The sequence below is a fragment of the Euphorbia lathyris genome, chromosome 8 (assembly GCF_963576675.1).
Source record: "Euphorbia lathyris chromosome 8, ddEupLath1.1, whole genome shotgun sequence".
NCBI lineage: Eukaryota > Viridiplantae > Streptophyta > Magnoliopsida > Malpighiales > Euphorbiaceae > Euphorbia > Euphorbia lathyris.
In genome coordinates, this window is record NC_088917.1 from 58,763,953 (window position 1) to 58,782,381 (window position 18,429).

At 33.2% G+C, this 18,429-nt stretch overlaps 1 protein-coding gene and 1 non-coding gene across 2 annotated transcripts; both read right to left on the reverse strand.

The window, feature by feature from the left end:
- Positions 1-4,027: 4,027 nt before the first annotated feature.
- Positions 4,028-4,101, reverse strand: TRNAT-AGU (transfer RNA threonine (anticodon AGU)). The gene has a single exon. It is a non-coding gene; the product is annotated as a tRNA-Thr (tRNA).
- A 6,367-nt stretch (positions 4,102-10,468) lies between these two features.
- On the reverse strand, positions 10,469-17,653 carry LOC136203636 (uncharacterized). The gene is made up of 8 exons (XM_065994836.1): positions 17,412-17,653; positions 16,945-17,033; positions 16,551-16,614; positions 12,248-12,325; positions 11,655-11,731; positions 11,257-11,323; positions 11,063-11,170; positions 10,469-10,759 (listed from the first exon to the last, which is right to left on the reverse strand). Exons 1-8 carry the CDS (start codon positions 17,481-17,483, stop codon positions 10,727-10,729), a joined length of 588 nt encoding a protein of 195 aa, XP_065850908.1. The 5' UTR covers positions 17,484-17,653; the 3' UTR covers positions 10,469-10,726.
- Positions 17,654-18,429: the final 776 nt, after the last annotated feature.

Below are 18,429 nucleotides of genomic sequence, written 5' to 3' on the forward strand. Positions count from 1 at the left end.
AGTTTTAACTTCCTCAGGATTAGGAATAGCTGTAAGCATATCATTATCAGCAGCAGCCACCAAATTAGGTATAATGTCCCTGACAATAGTAAAATCCCGATTCCCCATATCAGGGGCAGCAAACAGCTCGAATAGTACCCCAGGATATGCTATTCGATTATACTACTATCAGAACAAAGCTCATCGTTGATCCTTAGATGTCGAATCCCCATCTTGGATTTGTGCCTAGTCACTTTCTGATGAAAAAAATTTGTGTTACGTCTCCTTCCTTAAGCCATTTGGTTCTACTTTGCTCCTTATAGAAAATTTCCTGTTGTAAAAGGGACGCGTGATAGTTAGTATGAGCTTGCAGCTCCCGCTGATGAAGTAAATCAGAAAAACCTTCTCTGGCTATTCGCTCTTGAACCTCAAAAGAGCCCAAACAGCAGAATCAATTTTGCTGCACAAATGTCCAAAGCTGTTTTTGTTCTAATCTCGAATAATCGGTCTAAGTCATCGAAGCTTATAGCTCAAACGTTGCATAGGATGCAAAGGGGGGGGGTGGGTTCAGCCCAACTAGAAATAAGAATATCCTTTAAAGACGGGTCAGTGATCCACATTCGAAGAAATCGAAACCGATGGATAATATTGGTGTTGACCGCACAATCCAGGAGCAAAGGTGTGTGATCGGAACAGTGTCGAGGGAGAGCAGCATAATGCACAGAAGTCCAAACATTGAAAAAATTAAAGTTCCCAACCGCCCTGTCAAGCTTACATTCAACACGTTGGTCGCCTCTTCTACCATTAGACCAAGTATAAAAAGCACCTCTAGTAACAATATCAGACATATCACACTGAGCAATGCAATTATTAAAATCATCACAAGCAGACCGGTTAGGGGGCAGCCTTAATTTCTCATGGGAGCCACGCACCACATTGAAGTCACCAATCATTGCCCAATGGCCAGAACAAACTTGAGCAACTGAAATCAAACTATCCCAAAGATCACGTCGAGTAATAGGGCAATTGCAGCATAAACAACAGAGAGAGAAACTTCCATATCATCGACCGTAACATTAAAAGTAATATGTTGTCCATGTCTAACAATTAAAGAAACAGGAGTATCACATGTGATGAAGATCCACAAAGAATTCTATGGATTAGTAAAAACTAAATCCATATTCAAATTCATCCATAAGGTAGGGGGAAGATAACTGAAACTAACCATTGGCTCCGTAAGACACAGAACATCAGGTTTGTGAGCAAAACAAATGTTCGCAGCCATCGCTGAGTGGAGGCGTTAGCAATGCCCCTGCAGTTCCAGAAGAGAGCAATCATCGGAGACAGAGAGGTAACTGGATAGTTCTACCTGAAGTCCACAGAGGAACCATCTGCTGCTGTTGTTTCTTATTCTTATTGCACTTCTTCTTTTTCGAAGTAACCGGGGTCCAATCACTATCATCTTTATCAGATTTGGTTGACTGCTCTTCAAAATCACATCCATCTGCCCAGTTGGATTTTGCAGTCGAGGTCACCTCCTGAAGTGGAAGTTCATCAGTGCTATGAATTGATTGTAAAGGCATTGGATGCTCAATGGCTTTCGGAGGCTCGAAAATAAGCATCTGCCCATCATTAGCAATAGCAGTATCCATTGCTCCTTCATACGCCGCTTCCGTCTCGTCACAATTCGAGGAGTCATTATCAATTGTCTGCTGCTGAATAGGGTCAACTCTAGGAGGTTTGTTTGGTTCAACTGGAGGAGAAGAGAGTACCCCCTCCTCCGAAAGGGAAAGCGGCGACATCAGCTGCTCCTTCAAGGCTTGTGGTTCCTTGTCCAATGCATGATTTTTGGAACTCTTGGCCCCTTCTATACGTTGCCAAATTTGGCGTCTAGGTGGCTCCTTCCTTGTTTCCTGTCATGCTATTACTTTGCCTTTATCAATAGGTGCTTTGCGATCCGGCTTCCCTTTGTCCTTCACTCTTCTGCAATTGGCCGTCACATGTCCCACAAGATTGCATTCCGAGCAAACACCCGGCAAGTTTTCAGAAATTACTTATGCCCAAACCATTAGATTATCAGTGTCAACTCTAATCTCCTTCTGCAAAGGCTTGGAAAGATCTATATCAATCAGGATCCTTGCAAAGTGACCGAACTCCCCGTCAATTGTGTTCTTGTCAAAACGGAGCGGCAGTCCAATTACTCTTGCAATGTCAGCGATAATTTGTTTATCCCAGAATTCCCATGGGAGATTTTAAAGCCAAACCCAAATTTGCGTGGTCGTTGTTCTAGGATTTACAGGATCGAATCCTGGTTGCCACGGAGAGAGACGAAGAATTCCCGGCTTCAAAACCAAAGCACCTTTGTTCCAAACAACATTCAGATCATCTGCAGTATTGAAAATTATATGGAAAAACCCTTTTCCCAGAGAAATCATTTTCCACTTCATATTTAATCCCCAAATAGTATTGAGTTTCAGTTTAAGGTCAGGATGTTTCCAAGGTAAATCACCTTTAGCCAAGGTTATTCTACCGATAACCGAGTGTTTACAGGCTTCCACACGATTATCATAAAGCTGCTGTGAGATTTTGATTGCTTTATACCCGCCAATGTCTTGAATAGCATGTGCGGATGGACTAGGGTGAACAGTTTCTGTGGTATTCGAGCCGGATTTCAAAGCATTACCAAAAGGGGCAGTGATGTCAGGTTTTGGTGTCGTTTTGCGGGGGGCAGCAAAGGAAAAAAGAGCCGCGTGACCGACGGGGTCATTCATGGCTCTCTTCCCCGCCTTTTTTTAACAAAACCCGTATAAAATCGGTTCGAAAGAGGAACAGGGCGGTGGCCGATCCCCAAAATCCATCCTTCATCAATCCATTTCACGACCAAAAGATCAAGAACAGAGCTCAATTGATGACTGCAAACTACCCAGTTTCACAAAGAAATCACAGCAAATAAACAAGACCCAACATAAACACAGCAAGGCTCAACATAGACCTAACATCCACAACCCAAATCACGAAATAGAAAATCAAGAGCAGAGAGCAATTGGTGGCTGTTAACTCCCAAGAATCACAAGAAAACACGGCAAATAAGCAGAAAACACCAAGAACTCAAGACTGCCACAGGTAATTTCACGCAATAACCAGAAATGGTAAACTCTCCATCGCTGAAACAGGATGCGCAGACTTACCGAGATGAAACCGAAACACGAACCAAAAGATGCCAAAACTTGATTGAACTCTAACACTTATCAGTAGTGATATTGGAGATTCTAGATCCACAGAGATCCGCCACCAGTGGAAGCGCGTAGAGCTTGAAAAACAAAAACACCCCTTGAGCAAGGAAGTGAAGCCATAGCCCATGAAGCTTTAGAGATCATTTGCCCATTCTCCACTATCTTACCAGAATCAAAACCTCGTAATTTCTTTGTATCTTCAAGATCGCCGGATATATTCAGTGAGATGGACAGCACCAATGTGAAGAAGGGTGCCGGAGGTAGGAAAGGTGGAGGCCCGAAGAAGAAGTCTGTTTCCAGATCCGTTCGATCTGGTCTTCAGTTTCCCGTTGGTAGAAACAGAAGGTTTGTGAAGACGGAAGATATGCACGGAGAGTCGGATCTGGGGCTCCTGTTTACTTAGCTGCAGTTCTCGAGTACCTAGCTGCTGAAGTAAGGGATCGTGCGGAACCTATGAAGCGGTGCAGTAGGAGGATTGAGGCAGTGCAATCGGAGCTTTGAGGCGGCACCGATTCAGTCGTTTCATCTCAAGATTCAGTCAGTGCAGAAAACCATTACCTATGAAGCGGTGCAGTCTGGAACTTGTTTCAGAATTTTAAATAAAAATCGCAACTTTTGAATTCAACTTTAATCCAATTTTATGTGTAAATTTCGTTCGATCTAAAAATGACCTCCTACTTATTTAATAAAACATAAATCCACTAAATAGATTTAGTTTTAACAAATGAAATGGTACAAATTTAATCTAATTGTTTGAAAAAAAAAATCAATATGTGCTAGAGGCTGAAAAAAACCCAATATTTTTTTATCTATATTGCTTTCATTGAGAGTCGAACTCAAGACCTCCCGCTTACTAAACAGGTGCTCTAACCAACTAAGCTATGAAAGCAAGATATAATAGTGTTTTAAATATTTAATAAATTCAAAATACGCTAGACCAGTAGTCTGTAATCCAGTGGTCCACAAAAATAACAAAATTCATTAACTTATATTTAAAAGGTGTAATTGCGTAAAACTAAATTGATTCCACCAAAAGATAATCACCAGCCAAAGAGGCAACATTATACATATAAGCAAAATTAGATAAGATATGTTGGGGGCTTTCTTGCAAACCTATTCAATGCTTGATATATTAAAATGTTACTAAACTTATAATAAAGTATCAATTTGGTTCTCTAAAGTTGGTTTATAGAATAAGTTTAGAAATCAATTTGACAACTTAATTTGATATTTGAAGTCAAATCAATTCAAAATGATGTATGTCGTCATAAAATTGATTTTATTAATACGAGTCACTTCCTCATGTCGATACATATTATTATGTACTAATTTAATATTAAATATGAATAATTTTGTTCATAAAAAAATATGAATAATTTTGATTTCTAAACGTAATTTTGGACAAGTCGAATTCAGAGTCCAAAATGATCTTTTATCCATTTTAAAACCAATAATCTTACATGGGTGTTGAGTGAAAGAAAAAGTAAAAAAAAAAAAAATAAATAAATCATGTGCATTTAGAAGAATCTGTTTTTTTAAGATAAACCCTTATGTTTTATAATGCACATTATTTATTTTAAGGTCCATGTGAATATTTGTGTGTAACATATTTAAATTTCACTAATATAACATCTTAAATTATTGACGCTTGATTTGATGAAGTATCAAATTTTTTTTCTTCTAACGGTGTAAAACATCTAATTTCATTCCAAAGAAAGATATAAAATTTCTATATTTGTCAATGTGCTAAATTACCTAGACTGTTCTTTTAATACAAAAATAAGAGACCCGTGACAATCTCCTTTGTACAGAAAACTATACTATGCATTCGTTGCACTACCTTTTTTTTTTAATAAGGGTGTTAACAAGTATAACCGAGACCGAATTTAGGTAGACTCGATATTGACTTGTTCATGTTTCGAGTCGAACCCTCTCGAGCTGAAATTTGAATAGCTATAATCAGATTCATAATATATGCATAGAATAAGAAAAAAGCCTTATTACATATAAGTTTAAAAGATTTATAAAAATATAGGGATAATATACAAAAATATCCCTAACATTGGAAGTCAAAAGCAATTTTAGTCCTAATGTTGATTGGTCAATTTGAGAAACAATTCATCAAACTATTTTCTCAACTTTGAATTTTGTCACATACGCTTCACATGTGCGTCATTTAATCACTCATTAGTAATAGATCACAAACACATAAATAGATGTGAAAAAAATAAAAATAAAAATAATTTTTTTACTGTATTTTGTACGAGTTAGAAAAAAAATCCAAATATTTCGTCAAATTTAAAAATATTAATCTTCAGTCCTATTACTGCATTACAAAAATGTAAAATCTTTTTTTTAGAACTAAATATATAACAGAATAAGGAACACAATATTTGTGTTTATAATGATGTCTGAAATTGGCTCAATTTGTCAACGTTAATTGTAAACTTGTTCTTCACTGCCAACGTTGGTAAAATCGCACCATTTTAGACGTTCGAGTAAAATTCCAAAAAAAAAAAAATTATCTATCATAGTCAAGCTCCAAGAATAATAGCTACTACTAGTAGCTGGAGAAGACAAAATCACATATCGCAAATGACCTTGTTGCCGGCGAGATTGCATATAGACGATCAGTGGCGGAGCCAGGACCGAAACCTCGGAGGGTTTGACAGTGTATGAAAAAATTCTACTTAAACATATTTATAAAAATAAAAAAAATTTAAAATACAAATCTATACTATATATAATTACGGAAGCAGAGAGAAATGAGAATAAGTGTTTTAGAGGTCTTTTTGATGAGTTGTCAACGTAGTAAAAAATCAGATTAAAAATATTTAATTAATTAAAAATAAAAATTTTATATTTATAATATATTAAATAATTACTAGCCTATTAATTAAAATAATAAAACAAAGCAAGAGTTACGGAAAGATGAAAAAACACAAAGCAAAGGAAATCCAAAAGTCACAAATAAACTTCTATATAAAGCATGATAGATAGTATTCCACCATTATATTCATTGGTCACGATAGATAGTATTATATTTGTGAAGGTAAATATTCGATTTTTTTCATATGTTGTAGTTATTTTGTTCTCAATTATGTTGTTGTTTTATTTTTATTAAACAATAGTTGTTATAGTTTCATCTTTCAGATTCATTTCTGTTGTTACCCAGGTTCTATACCTCTCGCTATCTTATCCATGTTTTCTTTTTTATTTGTCTTTTTTTTCCAAACTGATAGCTTCAATTGAAGAAATCCGACAGAAATAGAAGATGCATGAACAACTAAAACCGGAAAACACAAAAGGGTCAAAAATTACAAGAAATTCTTATGCTTCTCAAGGTAATTATTCGATTTTTTTCATATGTTGTAGTTATTTTTGTTCTCAATTGTGTTGTTGTTTTCTTTTTATTAAACAATAGTTGTTATAGTTTCATTTTTCAGAGATGAAATTCCATTTCTGTCGTTACCCAGGTTCCATACCTCTCGCTACCTTATCTAGTTTTCTTTTTTATTTGTCTTTTTTTTTTCAAAATGACTAAAATAAAGATTTTGTAAATTTGTATTCTTTTTTAGTATATGTTGCTAGGTGTTATCGTTTCGATTGCTAACTCTTAACTAAAATTTAGATTTTCGGCTTTATATGAACTCAATTTTTTGGCTTTCTCAATTGTGCTGTTGTTTTATTTTTATTAAACAATTGTTGTTATAGTTTCATCTTTCAGAGATGAAATTCCATTTATGTCGTTATCCAGATTCCATACCTCTCGCTACCTTATCCATCTTTTCTTTTTTATTTATTTATTTTTCAAAATGACTAAAATAAAGATTTTATATATTTGCATCATTTTTTAGTATATGTTCCTAGGTGTTATCGTTTTGATTGTTAACTCTAACTAAAATTTAGATTTTCGGCTTTTTATGAACTCAATTTTTAGTTTTAATTGAAGTTAGATTAATTTTTCTAATTCGGAACATGTTAAAATCCACTCATTTTTTTAGTTTGAGTTTAGCTAATTGATATGGATTGTATTTTTTTTTTATGCATTTTGGTACAAATAGATATAAAGTTTTACACGATAGTTGTTCATTGAAGTTTGAGACATATTAAATAAAATATTAAAGAGATATTGGAATATTATACTTACAATGAAGTTTATTTCAATATAAATTATGTTATATTATTATTATTATTATTATTATTATTATTATTATTATTATCAAGAAGTTATTTTTTTTTCCAATTTTCTAGACAAGGAGATTGTAAGCGTCTAATACGCTTGATAAGATGTTTATTCTTGAAGAATGTGGATTATGCTAGATACGAATTTAAAATCAAGGTAAATAAAAATAAATTTTGATGCTCAAAATCCTAAAAATGTACATTAATTATGGATATTGAGATAATTGCTTTTGCAACATTGGCTTATATAATTTTTAACTATTATATTATGGTTCGTACAAAAATTTTAGTATTTCAAAATTTTTTAACAGATGAAAATGAAATATGATCATAGAACAAATTATTGAAAAATATTAATTAAGAAAATATTATTATTTGAATCTCTTCAAATTCTCAAATGTCGAGCATAATGATTCTAATTAATATAATTAATTTCACATATTAATTATAAAACGTTTTTTTTTTTGTACTGAGTGGTTACAATTGCGATTTAATTCTATTTAACTAAAATTAATTTATGGACTTAATACTTCATTAAGAAAAAAATAAAATGTTTAATTAATGGACAAAAAATATTTTCACTCTCCTCTTTATACGCTTATGTCTCGACATTCTCTCTTATTTTCAAAAAAAAAAAAAAACCAGAGAGGAAGATGGTTCTCTCCTAATTATCTTTTTCGTCCCATCATTTTTTTTTCAATTCTTTTGTTTGTTTTTCTTACTTACAAAATTCAAGAATATATAATTATTAGAAAATATTAATGAAGTCAAATAAGTGATATCTGCGAGTATGGATGATATTCTATATAGTGAAAGAATGAAGAACAAATTGATCGAATGTCTTGATGAGATATTACGAGATGAAAATAGGAGAAATCATCATCTTAAACTGATTCAATTAGATATATTGGGTTATTGTAGCAGAATGAATAATTGAATTCGAATACTTGGTGACCATGAAATTCCATCAACCAAAATAATTATCATCAAGATGAATTTGTGACTAATTCTTACGAATTTTATTTTTGTTATATGTAACAATTGAATTAATAAAGTTTCTTCATATGCAACATTAGAAAAGTATTGATTGTAATATTTTATAGAATAATATATTGATGTTGCTTCCATTTTAACATAGATTGTAATTCTTTCGTATCGTAGATATAATATTTAATTTTAATTGTAGTTTAATTCAATTTTTGTTTAACCTATATTGTAATTCTTTTGTATCGTAAATATAATATTTAATTTTAATTATAGTTTAATTCAATTTTTGATTTTTTATTATATTCTAATATATTTCTTAATTAATCTGCTATTTTATTATTATTGTTTCATAGAATATTTGGAATATGAAAATGTATTAAAATTACTAAAAAGTACAAATCATTGAATTTTGTAAAAATAAATAATCATTCATCTTTAGTAAAATTCTATTAAAAAAGTAGTCAATTATTTTTAAAATTAATTTAATTTGAATTATCATTAAAAAATATATATTAATTTCAAATATACATAATATAAATTTTTTTCATAGCATGATATAAAATTATTTAAAAGTAAATATGTCAATTTATTTATTTATCTAAATTATATAAAAGTTTCATACCCCGTGCATCGCACGGGTTTTCGACTAGTTGTATCATAAAATGCGAGTACATAGTTTTTTTTCCTATACTAAGAAAATTAATGTCTAACACGTGGCAATGTACCCATTCGAGATGTCATATTAAAAAATGTTGCACAATCACTTCATTTTCGATATCTATAAAAATTCTTTATTCAACGTAACACACCAAACAATCTGTGAAAAAGTCATCACCAATCTTGTTGCTCAAATTAGTCTTAATAAACTTTAACATAAGATGTTGCAACGAATAAGATTAAAATCAACTCAATAAGTGAACACGTTAATGGTAAAAAGAGTGACACTACATCTCAACCATCTTCTTTGCAAGAACTCCTTCCAAACTAGAGAATTTTACATTCAATCTCAATTTTAAAAATGAAGAGTTTGAGTTCCTTTTTAATCTGGGTTAGATCACAATAAGCAAGATCTTTTGAATATGACTCAACGAGACGAAGCAATTGCCGGTGATCAAAATTATCAAATGCATTTGAAAGGAAAACAATTATCCAATTCTATAGCAACACGAACAACAACCTACCATTCTAAATATTAGTTATATCATTATATATATATATATATATATATATATATATATATAAAAACCTCCACAAAAATGGCAACGTAAAAATAATGGTAGTGTTTAGGGTTTGTAATTTAGACTTTATTGAATTCTTAATTTTCAAGCTAGCCAAAAATCTAAAACATCCATTAAGTGTTTTTTTATAGGCGGCATGAATTGTGACTATTTGAAAGTTAGAGTCAATCATTTTTTTTTTGTCCGTAGTCATTAATTATTTTATTTTTAATTAAAAATCAAGAAAATATACATAGTAATTAAAAAATAACTGAGTCTATTCGCGAGCTTTCGAGACGAACTTAATAAAGACCAGACTCGACTCGTCAATGTCCCAAGTCGATCCTGAGCTCGAGTCAAGCCTTTTTTAGCCGACCTTTAACCGAACCAAGTTCAAATAGTTTACGAGCTACCTTGTCTTATTAATGGTGCACCCTAACCAATGAATATTTGGCAACACATTAAAGAAAACAAATGAGCCCGGATCTGAAATGCACTGATGGAAGGTCCACTAATGTTCATGAACGCGTAATTGAAATCTGTTGGGTGTCCTCACCGTAAAAAAAATAATTAAAAGTTTATACATAACTTCATTTAAGTTTTCTTGCGACCATTGGATGGTCAAATTTCCTCCCAACCCTGTGAGATCCATCCCTACAAAATTGAAAATATTGCAAACACAAATAAAAGGCACACCCACTCATATGCCGTTTTGTTTCAGTCATTCCGCAGAAAAAATTGCATATTTTTCCCGATTTCAAATGAACAACACTTCAATGTAAATTCAGTTGGAGTTTCATCCAAAATGAAAAAAATGAATAGATAACTCATAAAAACATAAGCATATCAAATACCTACAAGGGAGAATTAACAGTTAAAAGAAACACAATCTGCATTCAGAGGATCGATCATATGTCCCTCAATTAAAGGAAGAAGAATATATACTTTACAACTGAACTCAAGAGGCAATGGTTATATATTAACCAAATAATGCCACATATATATGTCATAATAGAACTAGCTGGTGATAATACCGATTAGTTTGACATATGAGGTGATTTTGTTTTTTACTACTCTTCACTCTTTTGCTGTAGAAGGTTGCATGAACAAATCTTGGCACAAAGATCAACCTCCTAATCTTGCTTCTCTTCTTAGTACCTGCCTCAAAAAGTAAACAATTGGAAAAAAGACATTGTATAGGGGAAAATATTGAGTACCAAAATTACAATTTATAAAACATATGTGGACAGCAACAGTAGAGAGAATTGCATAAACTAGTGTTCTAAAATTGTTTTCTTCATCCATTTGTCTGAAAAAAGAGCAACATTTTAACATAAACGAGCATCAGATTTATTTAACCAAACAAGCATTAGGTAAATTAATGTCACTACATGACATTCTTGAGGAGTGATTTAGTCAGATGTAAATAATGAAGCCAAAAGAAAGAAACACACGGTTTACCTCTTCAGCAAATTTTATTAAAATGGTTGTCCGAGGTCGTTGCTGTCCCTCCATAGGAACAAAATGTGCTGTTACTACAGCTGGGAAACCTGCACTATCCAAGACACCCTTTAAGGGGAGAAAGGAAACACACTCATCAGAACTCCATCCTTCACAAGAATACTTCATAAGTACAAATTCAATGTTACACCTACTCTCACTATTCCAGCAACAAATGCTCCACAATTGAATGTTCCCATGTCCTTTGGAATGGAAATAAATCTGCGAAAACGAAAGGGAAATTTATATCTATACAATGACTTAAACCAGAGGGCGAGCCTTGGCGCAACGGTAAAACGTTGTTGTCGTGTGACCAGAGGTCACGGGTTCGAGTCTTAGGAGCGGCCTCTTGCCAATTAAATTGGCAAGGGAAGGCTTGCCCCCAATACACCCTTGTGGTGGGACCCCTCCCCGGACCCTCGCTCAGCGGGGACGCGTAATGCGACCGGGCCGCCCTTTTTTTTTTTTTTACAATGACTTAAACCCAAAAATCCAGCTAACTGTAGAAGAAATTATCATACTAAGAAAGGATAAGCAAGGAAATACAGCCAACCTGTTCACAAGAAGCTCCTTCTCACTGATCATGTATTCATCTTCATGTTCAGTACCTTTCTCTAGTGAATCAGCTACCTAATGTAATAACAGAGTGAAGCAAATTATACATTGAAGTTGAATATGGTACTAGCACGTATCTAACCACAGGATTTGACGAGGAAGATACATAGCAGGTGGATTTCGCTTCACATTCCTTAATAAAACTAATGAAGAAAGCCAGACAGTGGATAAAGATAACTGCAAGCACACTTTCTTGAAAAGCATTCATACACCAACTAAGCAAGATAGATGGAACGAAAATCATTTGGGACAAAGGAATGGAAGATCTAATTTTTCTGGAACTGTCTATTGGACATAAATAGGAAATCTTTATGATAAAATGCAACATTAAAGGGAAATCTTTATGATAAAATGCAACATTAAAAGGAAATCTTTATGATAAAATGCAAGGAAATCTTTAGTAGTGCATAATTGAGGGGAAGGAAGGTTTGCATGATAAAATGCAAATTAAAAGGATGTATTGACTTGATATTCAATTTCGTATACAAGAAAGTGCAAGACTAATTCAAATGTTTATATGAACTTACTTACTTTTCCAAATAACACCTTCCACACTGTGCTGTGCACAAATGATAAAATACCCAACAATCGAGTTTCCCTTCTATTTCCCTACAGCATCAAAAGAAAGAAAACAAAATAGCACTTGAGAACCAACCAAAAATGAGTGATACATCTCCATGAAGTGAAACCAATTGGCTTACTAGCTGAGAAAGCCAAACAGCAATTTGAGGCTCAATATGCAATTTCAATAGCATGATTTGGCATCAATTAGAAAGAAAAATAAAACTCTAGGCAAATGAAAAGTTGGCAGAAAATTTGAGTATGAATTTAACATACAATTCGTCAAAAGGCAAATGAGCATCTTACAGTTTGAACTAAGACATTCACAATCTAAAGGCATCATCAGAGCTGAAAAAGGCCCAAATACTTAAACTTATTGCCTATTAGCTACAAACTTACAACCCACCCGTTAATCGTAATGGCATGGGTGTTATCATGGTTGTAAATAATCATTATACTATAATTATATCTCCATTATGATAAGAAAAAATCCCGTGCATATGTACAGATATGTGTAGAAGCATTTCATCTTTGCTTTTTCCTTCTAGTGGGAACTGTCTTTTTCCTTTACTCTTTTATCTCACTCCCTACTGCAAATTCTTTTGCGGTGTTAATACTTCATATCTACTGCAACGAGATTTTGCTATACTTTTCTTCTTTTTCCCTTTTGCCATTATTAGAATTCTCCATGACCACAACCACTTCTTCAGGTTAGAATGGAAACTAATAACATGAACAAAATAAGCTAATTCAATTTAAAAATTATAATCTGAACGTGTTATATTTTAACAATGAAAAAGTTAAGTCTTACAAATTTAGCAACCTGCATATATGTTTTAGGCTGAAGCATCATAAAGGATACAGACGGTCTTCCACTTCCGTATCTCACCTTCTCTACCATGATTGTCAAAGGATTCGCATTCAAAAATTACATTTTCCCCCTTCCTTTCTGTTATCTTTTTTGTTTGTCTGCAGATACTTGCAAGTCACAACTAAGCTCATTTGCATCTCAGCCCCTAGAAAAAATTTCTTTGAATCACTCCGTCTAATCCTTATGTTACTTTCTTGAGAACCATGTGTCCTTTTTATATCCATTTTGGCACTCTTCTTTTATCAATTGTACATCCTTCAGTCCTCTAGTGTAGGTTTATTTGTTCACTTCAACATAGTTTTTCCATATTATATTAGTTAATTTTTATATTTTCAGAAATACATTATGAGATTCATAACTTTCTTTTTCCTCAACACACTTTCATCCCTCCGTCTATTTTTTTGCTATTCCACCGTTAAATATGTAGGAAAAAACATACTTACTCTTAGATAAATGAATTTTTTTATCACTTTTCTCCATTTTCTCCATTATGTCAACTAAATCGATCTCCTGCCATACCCTCTCATTTGACCAACCGTTCCCTTTCTATCTGACATGGTCAACAAACACCCTCTTCTATGATCTTTCTCCTATTCTTATCTTCTTTACAACACATGAACCCATCGATAACCAGAGAACACGCCAAAACTAAGCACCCAAGCCCAAGAACAACCTCTTGAACAACTTCTTCTGCAGTTTACTTTCAAAACCCTCCACTCAGTCCAAATAGAGATAAAAGGTAACACAAAGGAAAGGGAAGTATGTAACATTCTAATATGAATCTTTGTAATAATCATGGTAGAGAGATATGAAAGAGGAAGAAGACAATGGTAATCTAACTGGATAAATTGTGCTGCATGAGCCTAAAATATATATACAAGTTTCTAAATTTATTACACTTAAATTCTATGCTGAAATATAAAATGTTACAACCTATAGTTTTTAAATTAGAACTAACGTATTTTGATCATATCGTTTAATTCTATTTTATCATGACAAGGTGGTTCTGGACCTAGAGAATTCTAATAATGACAGGCATAGGAATATTTATTTAACTTTTTTTTTTCTTCTTCTTTTTGCAGAGCTACTGAAACCACAACAAAGGAATTTGATGTAGGTAATTAAGATAGCTACCATAAGAAAATAAGCTACACAAAATGCTTCTATACATATTATGTACATATGATAGAATTTTGACAATTGAGAATATGATAATGGTATAATGATAATTTACGACCACAATTAGTCCATAGTATTAGGATATACAATATCAAGAAGCAAGATTGGTATGATGGACTAAAGCTAAATGCATTGTCCAATCATGGTGCAGAGTAGTGGGATCTTGAGATGGATTATTAAGCAATAGTGCTTCCCTTAAGTGTGACTCATTAGTTTGATTCCTCGAAAGTTGGCAACTTGGCACAATCTTGGACATCGCTTTTGTTCTTATACAAAGGGATTAGGGTACTTTTCCTCCATTCCGATGGCATCTTATTGCTTCTCCAAATCTTGTTGAAGAAAGTCGTCAACCATTCGATTCCTCTCTCTCCTAAACATCTCCAAATATCAACAGGGATGCCATCAGGTCATACTGCTTTCTTCAATCTCATCTTTTTAATGTCATTTTGACTTCACCCTTTTGAATTCTCCGCATGCAGTCACGATTTATCATATCGTGAGGGATACTTATATCTCCAACATCTTGTCCGCGCCATTAAATAAGTTATCAAAATAGGACCATCATCGTTCCTTGATATCCTTATCTCCAACCAGGACTCTTTGGTCCACATCCTTCACACATTTAACTTTTTCGAGATCTCGCGTCTTCCTATCTCTCATACAGGCAATTCTTTATATGTCTCTTTCCCCTTCCTTCGTATCCAATCTTGTATACACATCCTAATTCACCTTTGCTATGGCATCTCGTATGACCTTCTTTGCTTCCCTTTTAGCCTCTTATACTTTTCGTAGTTCTCATCACTCTTGCATTTCCCCAATATTTTATAGTATTATCGCTTACTCTTTATTGCTTGTCGTACTTCTTCGGTCCACCAAGATGTGTCCTTACCCGATGGCATGCTACCTTTAGATTCCCCTAGAACTTCCTTTATACTATGCTTCATCTTAGTCCACACTGAATCTGTATCTAAATCCATATTACAAGACCAAATATCTTTTGTGGCCATCGTATCCACAAATTTTTATTGGTTCTCCCCTTGCAGTTTCCACCACTTGATCTTAGTCTCCACTTGTGGTATTCATTTTCTTATACATCTCCTACTTCGAAAATCAAGCACCACTACTCTATGTTGAGTTGTCGTATTCTCACCATGCATCACATTACAATCAATCAATATAACACTTTTTCCAAGTACTCCTTACTAGGAAGAAGTCAATTTGGCTCACATTGCCGCCACTCCTATAAGCAATCCTTACTTCATTATTGTTCCAACCCCATTCTTTCTATTCAAGTCTATTTGTTGAGTTGTAATTGGCTAATTAATTTTCCTTCATAAATTAGGATTCTAGTTTTTACATATTGTGGATTCTAGATATCATTCTTTGTTTATGACTCCTATTTAAATTAGTAATAGTTTTCCAATTAGAATTAGGATTAAACAAGTATCAATAATCCACTAGATATAAGCTTATGTATTGATTTGTTCTATCAATTCAGAGTTTAATTATAAGGACTTCTTTAAACCTAATTACTATATTATTGTTCTGATGCCAATCTCTCTATTCTAGCCTATTTATCGAGCTTTCTAAACTCTTGCACTGCATCACTAACAGTCATACCATATATTTTCACAAACTAAAGCAATTCAAAGCATTTGCCACAGATGTACCTTTAAAGCTAATAAATTAAGCATATGTTTATGACTAAATAAATGATAGAACACTGAACCACAACCTTTCAATTACCCAGAGCAGTTGTTAAATCATTATTTGGAACTAACTCATAAACTGAATGGGAATTCTTACCCTCATTTGTAGCATCTATTATTAAGAACTCAATGACATAACAACCTACTCCAAGTCTTAAATGATTTACGTTAAACAATTTCCCATATTTATGATGCCTCTCTACAAAACTGCCAATAAGAACGTAACTATCAATTTAATGGAAGAAAGCCAATGCTTTTATCATATTGATTTCAAAATTTGTTTGGCAATTACTACCAAATGAAATAACTAAAAAGAATTCCAAAATATCAATAATTTACTTCTTTAATGATAGAGCTCGTCTACAAATAACAATGGATAATTGCTTGTATAACCCAACTATTCCTAGACAATTATGCAAATATTCCAACGTCATGCTTTGGACCCAGACTAGTTGCTAATTAGTTGGTTTCACAACATGTAACTTTCAAATGAAAAATCTAGCTTATCTCAAACCTTATCTCTGTGGCAAAGAAGTTCAAGAACTCGAGCCCCAACTGCATAGCCCGCATCCTCCAGCCTACATCATTGAAACAAATAGTTTCGCAAATGACACAAGATAGCTATATATTAGATTAAAATGTCCTATACCATTACAGATGTATATGTTTTAATCATAGGAATTGCGATTAGAATTTTGTTTACAGTCATCATGCTTTAATTCAGTTCATATTTATTGATCTCCCGTACCCATTTATGCTTAACGGAGCAGGAAAATATTTTTGAACAGGATTAATGTTATCATTCATTCTTAATTACCTAATGAACATTGGGCAATCATATACTAAGGTAAAACTAGAAAATCTAGTTGAAACAATGGATCTCACACAGTGTGAAAATGGTAACTTACCTTCGTTCAAGTTCAGCAATGTTATCCACCTGAGTCTGATTGTATTGAACAAGCTCCGAAAACAAAAATGCAAACGCACTCAGACTGACCTACAAATGCAAACTTAAAAAATCAATCAACAAAATTTTAAGACCGACCTCCAAATTGAAGAACAAACATTCTGTCCTTCACCTAAGAGAGATTTTAGATCATAAATTTTCTGAAACTTTACATATTCACCCATAATACATCAATCAATCAATTGATAAATAAATATATAGAACAGAAGATCGAAATGGGGTGAAGATCTGAAGTTTCATTCGATTCAGTCAAAAGTAGGCTTGTTAGGTTAGATAATCACTTGTTTAAAGAAACAAAACGACAGACAGTAATCCACGAATTCAAGCAATAACTTATTGAATCGGAAACCAAAGAGGATGAATATCGCTTTTGTGCAGAGAGAGGGAGAGAAAAGAGAGAAGAGGTACCTCTTGTTTACCCTTACTGAGTGGTTTGTCGAGGACATTGGAGTACTGCTTGATCTTGCCAACGCCGATCATTTTCAACTTCTAAAATGTTTTTGCAGTCAGTAGTTACTGTTTCTACTGATTGAGGTTTGTAATATTTTGAGATGAGAAATCGAATTGGGGAAACGAAAGTGTTGGCAGCTCAGCTGAGAGACTCGAGTGAAGGGAAGAGATAATTATTTACAACCGTGCCCCTATCGTTTTAGGTGTTTAAGAAAACTGAAAATTAAAGGCTTGAATATTATAAGGGTTGAAGATATCAAATGATTTAATTTATATAAAAATATTATAACGTTTAACTTAAAATGTTAAGTTAAATATTTTGACTTATCAAAATAAATGGTTTTTAATTTAATTAATTAATTTAAGTGGTGGAGAAACAACTGTTATCAAACGCACTTAAATTAAATAAGTGTTTAACATTTTAATTTAAGCAATTAAGTGGTTTACTAAACAAAATCTTAGTCATCAGGGGTAAATTGTACTTTAAGGTCCCTTAACTTTGATATATATTTTTTGGTTACAAAAAAAACACACACACACAGACTAACCCCGAACAAGCCGAGAAAAATAGGGATGACAACCGATAGGGTAATGTGGCTAGTTCAAGTCCCAAACTCTTTATGAGTACCTGCCCATTGCCCTAACGGGTATACTTCATGAATCTCATTCTTGCCTCATTTAAATCGCGAGTACTCTTACTCGTTAAAAATCAATACATAAAATAAAAAATATTCCAAATTTAATAAACAGTCTATAAAAATTAGGTTTAATTACATATACATTATCATATGGTTTCGCTGATTTATATGGATACATGTGGTATTTTTTTCAAACACAACCATGTGGTTGTCGCCGTTACCAAAATCAAGGCAAATGGATGAAAATTTGTTAACTGGGTGACATGGCACATGGGTATTTTGGGAAAATAAATTGGACTTTGACTTTTGACCTTCTTCTTCTTCATAATTCTGGATTT

Coding starts and splice junctions, on each gene's coding strand:
- LOC136203636 (XM_065994836.1), bottom strand. CDS start 17,483: ATGATCGGCGTTGGCAAGATCAAGCAGTACTCCAATGTCCTCGACAAA. Junction 16,615..16,944: donor ATTGCTGAACTTGAACGAAG/GTAAGTTACCAT, acceptor TCAATGATGTAG/GCTGGAGGATGCGGGCTATG. Junction 11,171..11,256: donor TTGTTGCTGGAATAGTGAGA/GTAGGTGTAACA, acceptor CTCCCCTTAAAG/GGTGTCTTGGATAGTGCAGG.